The sequence below is a fragment of the Octopus sinensis genome, linkage group LG25 (assembly GCF_006345805.1).
Source record: "Octopus sinensis linkage group LG25, ASM634580v1, whole genome shotgun sequence".
Taxonomy (NCBI): domain Eukaryota; kingdom Metazoa; phylum Mollusca; class Cephalopoda; order Octopoda; family Octopodidae; genus Octopus; species Octopus sinensis.
Genome location: NC_043021.1, coordinates 18252008 through 18265957, shown reverse-complemented (window position 1 = coordinate 18265957; position 13950 = coordinate 18252008). Strand labels below are relative to the sequence as shown.

Genomic DNA, 13950 nt, shown 5'->3' with positions numbered 1-13950 from the left:
TGAATGATTAAAATATTGACCATTTAATTATCACAGTATGGATTGCTATGTTTCTTCAATGATTTTCAGCAGAAACCCTTTTTCCATTGCTTGGACAAAGGAACTTCAAATAAATACATCAACACATCTAATATTATCACTGTTATGATTGCTGAAGTGTTAAACCCTAGGTAAGGCCCTCTACTCTATATGAATACATCAACATAAAACTATTAGTATTATGGTTGCTAAAGTGTTAGACCTTAAGCAAGCCCCTCTACTCAGCATGAATACATCAACATATCTAATACCATTATTATTAGGATTGTTAAAGTGCTAATATTTCTGCCAGCTCGCCGGGCAAAAATGGTTAGTGGTATTTCATTGGTCTTTATGTACTGAGTTAAAATTCTGCCAAGATCGACTTTGCTTTTCATCCTTTCGGGGTCAATAAATTAAGTACCAATTGTGTACTAGGGTCGATCTAATTGACTGCTCCCCCTCCCCAAAAATTTCAGGCCTTGTGCCTAGAATAGAAATGATTATTAAGATTGCCAAAGTGTTCTCTATAGAGAGATACATCTTCTCTATAGAGATACATCAACACATCTAATGCTAACATTATCATGATTGCTCCAGTGATAAATCTTAGACAAGACACTCTGCACCATACAAATACTTTGTATTGAGTGTCGTCAAGTCTAACGCCTTCATTAAAGAGTTAAAGAGTTCAACCTGAATGTTACACAATAGAAAATATTCACGAGGAACCTTCTTTACTATTCTATATTTTTGAGGGAAGAATTCTGTTCATTATTCACAATGGATGGATAGGTGTCCTTACCTTGTTTGTTGTTATCACAACGTTTCAGCTGATGTACTCTCCAGCCTTCATCAGGTGTCCGGCTGGAATTTTTAACCCAACCCTTTATTTGACTAATGGGGTACTCTGTTCTCATTCCTAACGTATTCTTTTTTTGCTGATGCTACAGGCATATAGTGTAGTGGATAAGAGCACAGGGTACTAACCCTTGGATTCTGAGTTCAATTCCAGGCAGGGACTTGGGAAAATAGTATCAACAGGAAAAATAACAGCAACACCTGATGAAGGCTGGACAGTACAACAGCTGAAATGTTGTGGTAACAACAAACAAAGAGAGGACGCCTATCTGTCCAGTGTAAATAATGAATCTTCTTTTCTACTCCAGGTCATAGGGTGGATATTTAAATATTCAAAAGTCCTTTGCTGATAACAACAATAAAAAGTAATCTTGAAAGACATCACTTTCTAAAGAGAATTGAGTGAAATATGATTGTTCCTGGCAAACAACAACAAGAAGAATATGGATAAATTGTAACAAACACAAAACCAGAGATTTAATGGTAGGGGACAGGATTATATTGAAGTAGGAAGAGAACCAGCATTGGTGTATACACACACGTTATGTGGAATACTTTCAATGTAAGAAAAAATATCAAAACAAAACACAGAATGTAATCAATCTGTACCAAGGTGTGCTCAAAGGTGCAGTTCAAATAAGACTATAGAATAAATAATAAGGCGTAGGAGTGGCTGTGTGGTAAGTAGCTTGCTTACCAACCACATGGTTCCGGGTTCAGTCCCACTGCGTGGCACCTTGGGTAAGTGTCTTCTACTATAGCCTCAAGCCAACCAAAGCCTTGTGAGTGGATTTGGTAGACGGAAACTGAAAGAAGCCTGTCGTATATATGTATATATATATATATATATATATATATATATATATATATATATATGCGTATGTGTGTTTGTGTGTCTGTGTTTGTCCCCCTAGCATTGCTTGACAACCGATGCTGGTGTGTTTATGTCCCCATTACTTAGCGGTTCGGGAAAAGAGACCGATAGAATAAGTACTGGGCTTACAAAAGAATAAGTCCCGGGGTCGAGTTGCTCGATTAAAGGCGGTGCTCCAGCATGGCCGCAGTCAAATGACTGAAACAAGTAAAAAGAGTAAAAAGAGAGAGTATGATATTGCAGTTGTACCCGAGAATTTTAAGGGGATCGTGTGAGTCAATAACTGGTTTCAGGACCAATTGGTTTTTTTTTTTTACTCAGATTAACATGTATCCTGAACCAGTCATGTAACTTGATTAATAAAGTGTAGAAACACTAGATAGAGAGAGAGAGCACAGTGGTGCAGATGTGATATATTTTATGCATAGATATAGTTTATAACAGTGGTTTTCAACCAGGGTTCCGCCAGTACAGTCCAGGGGTTCCGCAAGAAGTTACAAATCTGCTAAAATCAGCAGTAATTTTTAATTCTCCTGTGCAGATATGTGTGCATAAGACTATTAAATTATTGCACAGGGGTTGCTTGAGCCAGTGGAATGTTTCCTTGGGGTTCTGCTCCAGCAAAATGTTTGAAAAGCACTGGTTTATAAAGTAATTTCAAAGGTGGTGCTCCAGCATGGCCTCAGTCAAACGATAGAGAAACAAGTAAGAGAATAAGAGAATTATATATACCTTCTGATATAAACATACGAGGTTCACTAACCAGGATACGAGCAGACTGGAATAGAAAGGTACAGCATAAATCAGGGTGTCGTGTATTTGTGAATATGTATATGCATGTGTGTGTGTGGGGAGGGGTATATACAGAGAGAAAGATTACAAAAGACAAACAAATACATATATAGAATGAAGGAGAAAGACAGACAAACAAATGGAGAGAGAAAGGAGAGAGACAGAGGCAGACAGACATGCATAGAAAGAGACAAACTTTACTGAGTCCAGTTCTCCAAGAGCTGCTCATTGTTAAAACCCAGTCTCTGACCATTCCTATATAAGGCTGCAGCCCGATGTGTCCAGGAATTGCTTCTAGGACAGTGATCCCCCTTTAATCCTCTAGCATTTAAACCGGCCATATCCGGCCATAAGTATTCTGCCTGTTTTATGGTCAAACTGGCCAAATCTGGTCTCTCACACCTACCCTACAATATCGTTTTTAAAATTAACAGCTACCCTCTCTCTCTTTCGGAGAGGCACAAGCACCTACAAGCACATATACACACACGGCAGTAACTTCCGCCTACCGAATTCAATCACAAAGCTCCGGTCGGCTCGGGGCTATAGCAGAAGACACCTACCCAAAGTGCCACGCAGTGGGACTGAACCCGAAACTATGTAGTTAAGAAGCAAGCTCCCTAACCACACAGCCATGCCCGCGCTACCTCATCAAAATCTTACAGCTACAAGATGATGCATGTTTAGTTCAAAACAATGTGGATGAAAAAGCATTAGTTTTGGCAGAATAATGCGAACACGAAAGGGTTAACATGTCTCAACAATTCTAAAGAGACTCTAAAATCATTCTGTACAATATGATTGTCAGGTTTAACAGAATTTCAGATGGTGTTTCTGGTCAAATGCGTCCAAGCAGACTGATGACCAAAAAATAATTCAATTTGGACCAGCCTACCTTCTTTTTTGCCTTTTTTGTCCACAGTTTTGTCCATAGGCGCAGGAGTGGCTGTGTGGTAAGTAGCTTGTTTACCAACCACATGGTTCCGGGTTCAGTCCCACTGCGTGGCACCTTGGGCAAGTGTTTTCTGCTATAGCCCCGGGCCAACTAATGCCTTGTGAGCGGATTTGGTAGACGGAAACTGAAAGAAGCCCGTCGTATATATGTGCGTGTGTGTGTATGTGTTTGAGTGTCTGTGTTTGTCCCCCTAGCATTGCTTGACAACCGATGCTGGTGTGTTTACGTCCCCGTCGCTTAGCGGTTCGGCAAAAGAGACCGATAGGATAAGTACTGGGCTTACAAAGAACAAGTCCCGGGGTCGATTTGCTCGACTAAATGCAGTGCTCCAGCATGGCCGCAGTCAAATGACTGAAACAAGTAAAAGAGTAAAAGAGTTAGATTTTATCCAGGACTACTACTACGACATCGGCAGTGGCGGCGGCGTCATCATCAAAGGTCAATTTTTCATTAACTGATGATGATGATGATGTAGTCCTGGGTAAAATATAACTGGGGAAAAAAAAATTTTTTTATTCACATAATAAGGTATGATAAGTGGGAAATTTTCTGTTATTTCTAGCAAGTCCTGGATTCCTGTAAAGGCTTCTTTGTTGAATTGTTCGACAAAGAGAGGAGCGCAGGGAGTATGTGGTTTTAATGTTTAAGTTTACAATCGGTTTAAGTTAGTTTACAATATTCAAAAGCGAAGAGCAATCATCATCATCATTATCATCGTCGTCGTCGTCATCACCACCACCACCACCACCACCACCATCTTGCTTGTGAGCTGAATGCAATGTGGTTGTACATGGTTAAATAAATTATGTTGTACGTTTTCACACAAACAATCAATCAAATATCCTCAGTGTCACAGGTCTTCTGCTCCAGCCAAGATGACTGGGGCTTTTCCCCACCACCACAACCACCACCAATAACAACAACAACAACAACAGCAGCAACAGCAGCAATGATTCCAACCCACATGGCTACTCTTTCCATTTCTTTCGTCTTCAATTCTTCTTGTTCATTTTATCAATTTGCTGTGATCAATTCTATTTGCAATATAAAACAAAAACAAACAAAAAAAAACCAACCCCCTTAATTGAATATTGTTCAATTACTGTTGATATGGGAAAGAAATTGATTGAAATTTATATGACTGTCTTGTAACTTCAATAACAAGTAGTTTTATGTTCCCATCACTAGCACCACCATTATCATCATCATCATCATCATTACAACTACCATTGCCACTTCCACCACTACCACTGTCCTGAACATTGCCTTCACCAGCATCACTATCATCATCACCATTATGACCACCATCATCTCCGCTTCCACTTGCGTAGTTTTACTCCATCAGGACTGACCTGGAGTTAAACCACCAACACCACCGTCACCACCACAATCATTACTACCTTCATCACCTCCACTCTCCCCACCACCACCATCATAACCACCACCACCACCACCACCACCACAATCATTACTACCTTCATCACCTCCACTCTTCCCACCACCACCATCATAACCACCACCACCACCACCATCATCATCACCACCACCACAATCATTACTACCTTCATCACCTCCACTCTCCCCACCACCATCATAACCACCACCACCACCACCACCACAATCATTACTACCTTCATCACCTCCACTCTTCCCACCACCACCATCATAACCACCACCACCACCACCATCATCATCACCACCACCACAATCATTACTACCTTCATCACCTCCACTCTCACCACCACCATCATAACCACCACCACCACCACCACCACAATCATTACTACCTTCATCACCTCCACTCTTCCCACCACCACCATCATAACCACCACCACCACCACCATCATCATCACCACCACCACAATCATTACTACCTTCATCACCTCCACTCTCCCCACCACCATCATCATCATCATCATCACCACCACCACAATCATTACTACCTTCATCACCTCCACTCTTCCCACCACCACCATCATAACCACCACCACCACCACCATCATCATCACCACCACCACAATCATTACTACCTTCATCACCTCCACTCTCCCCACCACCACCATCATAACCACCACTACCACTACCACCATCATCATCACCACCACCACAATCATTACTACCTTCATCACCTCCACTCTTCCCACCACCACCATCATAACCACCACCACCACCACCATCATCATCACCACCACCACAATCATTACTCCCTTCATCACCTCCACTCTTCCCACCACCACATCATAACCACCACCCCACCACCATCATCATCACCACCACCACAATCATTACTACCTTCATCACCTCCACTCTCACCACCACCATCATCATCATCATCATCATCACCACCACCACAATCATTACTACCTTCATCACCTCCACTCTTCCCACCACCACCATCATAACCACCACCACCATCATCATCACCACCACCACAATCATTACTACCTTCATCACCTCCACTCTCCCCACCACCACCATCATAACCAGCACCACCACCATCATCACCACATCATTACTACCTTCATCACCTCACTCTCCCCACCACCACCATCATAACCCACCACCACCACCATCATCACCACAATCATTACTACTCATCACCTCCACTCTCCCCACCACCACCATCATAACCACCACCACCACCATCATCACCACAATCATTACTACCTTCATCACCTCCACTCTCCCCACCACCACCATCATAACCAGCACCACCACCATCATCACCACAATCATTACTACCTTCATCACCTCCACTCTCCCCACCACCACCATCATAACCACCACCACCACCATCATCACCACAATCATTACTACCTTCATAACCTCCACTCTCACCACCACCACCATCACAATCATTACTACCTTCATCACCTCCACTCTCCCCACCACCACCATAACCACCACTACCACTACCACCATCATCATCACCACCACCACTACCACCATCATCATCACCACCACCACTACCACCATCATCATCACCACCACCACTACCACCATCATCATCACCACCACCACCACCACCACAATCATTACTACCTTCATCACCTCCACTCTCCCCACCACCACCATCATAACCACCACTACCACTACCACCATCATCATCACCACCACCACCACCACCACCACAATCATTACTATCTTCATCACCTCCATTCTCACACCCCTCCTCCATCATCATCATCATCACCACCACCACCACCACCACAATCATTACTACCTTCATCACCTCCACTCTTCCCACCACCACCATCATAACCACCACCACCACCACCATCATCATCACCACCACCACAATCATTACTATCTTCATCACCTCCACTCTCACCACCACCATCATCATCATCATCATCACACCACCATCACAATCATTACTACTTCATCACCTCCACTCTCCCCACCACCACCATCATAACCACCACCATCATCATCACCACCACCACTACCACCATCATCATCATCACCACCACCACCACCACAATCATTACTACCTTCATCACCTCCACTCTCCCCACCACCACCATCATAACCACCACTACCACTACCACCATCATCATCACCACCACCACCACCACCACCATCATCATCACCACCACCACCACCACAATCATTACTACCTTCATCACCTCCACTCTCCCCACCACCACCATCATAACCACCACTACCACTACCACCATCATCATCACCACCACCACCACAATCATTACTATCTTCATCACCTCCACTCTCACCCCCCCTCCTCCATCATCATCATCATCATCACAACCACCACCACCACAATCATTACTACCTTCATCACCTCCACTCTTCCCACCACCACCATCATAACCACCACCACCACCACCATCATCATCACCACCACCACAATCATTACTATCTTCATCACCTCCACTCTCACCACCACCATCATCATCATCATCATCACCACCACCACCATCACAATCATTACTACCTTCATCACCTCCACTCTCCCCACCACCACCATCATAACCACCACCATCATCACCACCACCACCACAATCATTACTATCTTCATCACCTCCACTCTCACCACCACCATTATCATCATCATCATCACCACCACCATCACAATCATTACTACCTTCATCACCTCCACTCTCCCCACCACCACCACCACCACCACCACCACAATCATTATTACCTTCATCACCTCCACTCTCCCCATCACCACCACCACAATCATTACTATCTTCATCACCTCCACTCTCACCCCCCCCTCCACCATCATCATCATCATCATCACCACCACCAACACTGCCACCATCAGGCTATATTGTAGAATTATTTCCATTCTTTGCCTCAAGCCAAATGCAATCCAATTTCTCACACAGAAAATGGATTTATGGAAAAATTAGTAAAGCATGACAACATCGGCAAAGTCTTAATTTTCGCCTGTATTATCAAATAGCTGTCAAATTGGCTTTGTAGACAAGTGTGCGGACAGGTTTTGACAATCTGCTTCTCCTGGCATTAAACTTATTGCTTAATACCATCAACCATTTTCACATGCAGCTGCAGAAGAAAAGAGACTTTGATATACAATAAAATTCCATTAAACCATAACAGAACACTGAAAGTAGTTTTGTCATTAAAGGATCTCGTTAAATTCTGTTGTAATAAATCTCTTTAATGGTTGATACAATTATCATCCTCGACATTTCATTTCATAAATGGTTCAGAAATAAGATTTAAAGCAGACAGCAGATATCTGACAGGTCATTTCCATGTAGGTTTATTTCATTCTGGAAACCGATGAGGGAAGCTACTATTTGCTTGCTTGACCTGCTAGACATTGTAGCCAAATCACTCTCAGATTATATCTCTTACTCTCTTACTCTTTTACTTGTTTCAGTCATTTGACTGCGGCCATGCTGGAGCACCGCCTTTAATCGAGCAACTCGACCCCGGCACTTATTCTTTGGTAAGCCCAGTACTTATTCTATCGGTCTCTTTTGCCGAACCGCTAAGTAACGGGGACATAAACACACCAGCATCGGTTGTCAAGCAATACTAGGGGGACACACACAAACGCATATATATATATATATATACGACGGGCTTCTTTCAGTTTCCGTCTACCAAATCCACTCACAAGGCTTTGGTCAGCCCGAGGCTATAGTAGAAGACACTTGCCCAAGGTGCCACGCAGTGGGAGTGAACCCGGAACCATGTGGTTGGTAAACAAGCTACTTACCACACAGCCACTCCTGCACCTACCATTTTTTAAAAAAAGAAACAGGTGGATATATTGAATAAAGTGGTCCTACAGAGTAAAACGGGATGGTCACGGTTGGAACACCTTTGAATTGAGGTCTACTGGTTCTGGTCACACCTGAAATTTTATATATGTGAAACCAGCTTTGTTGCATAAGGATCTTAAAGTTGACTGCTACAACAAAAACAAGAACAGACACATTGGATATTGCAGTCCCAGGTACACTATGCATCAGAAAGAGACAAAATGATGATGGTTGAAATGTCTTTAATCTTTTGTCTGCTAGATCACGACTGTCCTGGGATTAATCAACAACAACAGGGAGGGACACATTAGATATTGTAGTCCTAGATATACAACGTCTAAATAATATACTGGATGGTCATAACTGGAACATGTAGTACCCAGGGCTAAACAACAACAACAACTAGTAATTATTTCAGTTTCGACCTCAGATCAGCATTATTGAATGTCTCCCAGTTTTAGGTCCTTGCATGTCATGAGAGACAACTGAAAGAATTGGGGACAAAAAGGAGCAGCTGATAGTAGAATGTTTAGAAAACCTTTCTAACTCATACCAGCATAGAAAAGCAGACATAAAGTGATGATGATGATGATGATGATGAACATTATCATAATCATGCATGCAGTCATAGTGATGATGGTAATACTAAGGCGGTGAGCTGGCAGAAACGTTAGCGTGCCGGGCGAAATGCTCAGCGGTATTTCAACTGCCGCTACGTTCTGAGTTCGAATTCCGCCGAGGTCGACTTTGCCTTTCATCCTTTCGGGGTCGATAAATTAAGTACCAGTTACACACTGGGGTCGATGTAATCGACTTAATCCATTTGTCTGTCCTCTCTGTGTTTAGCCCCTTGTGGGTAGTAAAGAAATAGGTAATACTAACAGTCATGGTGGTGATGATGACGATGGTGGTGATGATGGTGATAATGATGATGATGCAAGTTTAACCCTTACCTTTACAGACTTGAGGTTCCTTGCAACAGATATATCGAAGTAGGTTCCAATAGCAATTTCGGCCAAACACGGGGAATCTTCTTCCTGCGAGAGAAAGTCAAACACATTCCAGAGTGAGACGGTGTGACTGTGGACGTGAACATAAAAGCATGGCAATCCTCACATTGGCAACTTTGGTGTTGTCATACTTATCCACCCAGAGGAGGTGAAACCTGGGGTGGATATTATTCCTTATCTCCTAGGAGGGTCCTAAACCTTTTGTCAACACCTGCCAAAAGCCCATTGACCAAGAGGCTGCAGTAGACGAAGCTTGGACTTCAGGTTCTTGAGTCTAAAGATCGTCACAGCAACTTGAGTTAATGGAAGTTAATTTAAGTGGACTTGAAGTAATGGAAGTTAAATGTAACAGAAGTTAATTAGTCCGATAATAATTTCCAAAGTTAACTTAAAAGTTAAATTGTTAATGAAAATGTTAACTTTGTTAATTAAAGATTAACAGTTTGGTACCCCAGATCTGTTCGTAACACACACACACACACACGGTTGTAACAATGAAGTCAAACCAAATAGCGATATTTTGAAATCATTTAATACTTCACATGTCTGCCTAATGTAAAATTCATCCATTACATAGACCTCCCCCAGTTAAAGCATTTCAAAATATTTTGCAATTTGAAATGCTTCAACTGAAGAAGGTCTGTGTAATGGATGTATTTCCAATCATATATTAGGCAAACCTGAAGCATATTCTTTTATTTGCTTCAGGTGTTTGACTCTGGCCATACTAGAGCACCACCTTGCAGTCAAAGAAATCAACTCCAGAACTTATTTTTTTAAAAGCCTTATTCTATCGGTTCTTTTGCCGAACCAGCAAGTTATGGGGACGTAAACATACCAGCATCAGTTGTCAAGTGATGGTGGTGGGGACAAACACAGACACAAAGACACATAAATACTCTCTCTCTCTCTCTCACACACACACACACACACAACAGGCTTCTCTCAGTTTCCGTCTACCAAATCCGCTCACAAGGCTTTGGTTGGCCCAAGGCTATAGCAGAAGACACTTGCGCAAGGTGCCTCACAGTGGGACTGAACCTGGAGCCATGTGGTTGGGAAGCAAGCTTCTTACCACACAGCCACGCCTGCACCTATATGTATTAAATGATTTCAAAATATCACTATTTGGTTTGACATCCTTATTACAACTAATACGACTTGATGCCAGTTCAAACTGGCTGGTCTTGAGTTCACTTTAATAGATACCCTGACAATGATTTAGAGTTCTTCGTCATATTTGACTTTTGGTATTGTGCACCACTTCTTAGCATAACAGAAAATATATATCTGTGTGTGTGTGTGTGTGTGAATAAACATATATATTACATAACTATTAGTTTCGCCTAATTTTCCTTAGACCTATATGAAATTAATAGTTACGTAGTATGCTTGTTCATTTGGTCATTATATAAAGCAATATTTTCTGTTTTGTATAGCGAGTGCTCCTTTTCTTTCTGTTTTATGAACCATAGCTGACCTCTCCTTCTCTCTCTCTCTCTCTCCACAGACACACACACTTGCATATATATGAAGCGTTTCCACCTAGGATATTTTACTTGCACAATATTAATCAACCTGAGGCTATGGTTAGCAGGAGACAATTGCCTGACATGTTATGCAGTAAAATTAAATTTAAAGGCATGAAATTATGAAGTGAAACCCTAAACAACAGTCATAGAGGCACTGTTTAGGGTGGAATGAGAACCAAGAAATCTGTTGTTTCTTAATATCATTCTGTTAACTCTTTTGTTACCAATCCGGCTGAATCTGGCTCTGTAGTACAAATGTTTTGTTTTCATAAGTTTTGAATTAAAATTTTCCACTAAACATTAGTCACAATTTATGTTCCTAACACTAGCTGAATGATAACTAAGTTATTTTACTAAATTCTTTGTTGTATTTAAAATTAATTGAAAGAAACTCAGAGAATCTCAAAATAAATACGGTAACGAAAGGGTTAAGGGACCAATGATTTATTCATCAGTAATGAAATAACAAGATGTAACAAATGACCAACTTAGTTGGTTCTTACTTACCTGGGAAATACTCTGTAAAGCTCGACATACCATTCCGTTGATGTTCAACATTGCTTGGATACTAGGGGAACAAGAAATGGGAAACAGTTTTATAACATACTAGCAGTATCACCCGGCGTTGCTCGGGTTTGTAAGGGAAATAACTATATAAGCATTTTTAGAGATGTAAAGTATAATAGCCATCTCAATATGGCTAACCACAAAGGAGGGGGGGTTACTGTAGCTTTTTACATTCTGAGATTTAATAATAAATTTTTAGAGAGTTACTTCCCTTATATATGCCAAAAATGCATTAAAAATGGGAAAAATTGATGGTAAATTCTTTTTGAAATCGTAGACTCATCGTAGACGCGCGCTAATACCCAGAAGGGCTCGATATGAATCACGACTATAAGATAGTTGCACCGCAAAATGTGGGAGTAGTTAGGAATCTAAATCATAGGAGACAGACTGCACACAACCTCTCTTTTATATATAAAGATTGTGCTGGGTGAGTTAAAGTGTGTGTGTATGTGTGCGTGACAGAGAGGGGGAAAAGAGAGACAGACAGACAGATTATTATATGAAGAAGTTTCCATCTAGGATATTTTGCTTGCACAATATTAATATTAAATTCCTATTGAAGTTATACATCCATACACCAGGTGGGTATTAATCTCAGTGTATAACTACAGTGGGTGTGAATTAACATTGATATCCACTATCAATAGATTAGCACCCACCCTGAAACTATGGGATAGATTTATTGGTGGTAGCTTACAGCAGTTAATCCCAAAAAGGTATTTTGACAAAAACAAAAAGTATCTAGATTTGGTACAACCTCAAGAGTAAAGGTCCCCTTCGGTCATGAATGACCATGGCATTGCACCTAGAAAGTGCCCCTCTGAGGCACAAGTCTGGGCAAGGTTGTTTATGGAAAACCAGCAGTCACTCATGCATGCCAGCCTCCCCCTCTCCATGCCACTGATGTTGTCCAAGGGAAAGGCAAAGGTCGATACAGCTTGGCACCAGTGATGTCACAACTCATTTCTACAGCTGAGTGAACAGGAGCAACATGAAATAAAGCACTTTGCTCAAGAACACAACATACAACCAGGCCTGGGAATTAAACTCACTACCTCATTGTGAGCCCAATGTTCTAACCACTGAGCCATGTGCCTTCACATGGTTACAATAACAACAACAATAATAATAATTCTTACTAATTTGGCAGAAGGCTGCCAGTTTTGAAGGAACCAGGGCAAGTTGATTACATCATCATCATCATCGTTTAACGTCCGTTTTCCGCGCTAGCACGGGTTGGACGGTTCGACCGGGGTCTGGGAAGCCAGGGCTGCACCAGGCTCCAGTCTGATCTGGCAGTGTTTCTACAGCCGGATGCCCTTCCTAACGCCAACCACTCCGCGAGTGTAGTGGGTGCTTTTTACGTGCCACATGCACAGGTACTAGGGGGGTCTGGCATCGGCCACGATCGGTTGGTGCTTTTAACGTGCCATCAACCCCAATATCTGACTGGTACTTTTATTTTATTAACCCATGAAAGGATGAAAGGTAAAGTTAGCCATAGTGGTATTAGAACTCGGAGGGCAAAAAAAACCTGGAGGAAATGCCACTAAACATTTGTCTGGTCCTCAAACAATTCTGCTCACCCTTCTGCTGACCTTAATAATAATGGCTTCAAATATTGGTGTGAGGCCAGTAACTTGGGGGCGGGGAAGTTTGTCAATTAAACATTTCAGTATGAGAAAATTATGATTAGAGGCTGTTATTACTGCCCACTACAACATTACAGGTTATAATCCAAATATCTTAAACACACGCATATATCATTCACTTGTCTAAAAACAATGCTGGTTTTACAAATACAAATATCCAAGATCAAACCCAAAAGGAAGCCATTCAATTGATTATCAATAGTTCAATCACCAATAGGTGACAACCACTCCCTCACAAATATGTTTGTTTCTTCTCACTGCCTCTGCTATTAGCACTCCTACAACAGCCTCTGCTCCACTCAACTACCTCTCCAACAAAATCCCCTTCACTCAGGCCAACATAAGCCATCCAGCTCTCTCTTTCCCAACCTTTGAAGGGTCTCAACTCCCAAAGTCCTTACACAAGATATTTTACCCTGTCC

The 13950-nt window shown here is 41.9% G+C and overlaps 1 protein-coding gene across 4 annotated transcripts in view; it reads right to left on the bottom strand.

Moving 5' to 3' along the window:
• The window catches only part of LOC115224231 (protein KIAA0100), a 437418-nt gene that overhangs the window by 121029 nt on the left and 302439 nt on the right, over positions 1-13950 (bottom strand). For all 4 annotated transcript variants that reach the window (XR_005003864.1, XR_005003866.1, XR_005003865.1 and 1 more), the window contains exons 6-8: positions 11814-11874; positions 9718-9801; positions 2486-2531 (exon numbers count right to left, since the gene is read on the bottom strand). Coding sequence is in view for 1 of the 4 variants with exons in the window: in XM_036513442.1 (XP_036369335.1) it covers positions 2486-2531; positions 9718-9801; positions 11814-11874 (191 nt within the window). In the remaining 3 variants the exon portion in view is untranslated. The remainder of the gene's footprint in view (positions 1-2485; positions 2532-9717; positions 9802-11813; positions 11875-13950) is intronic.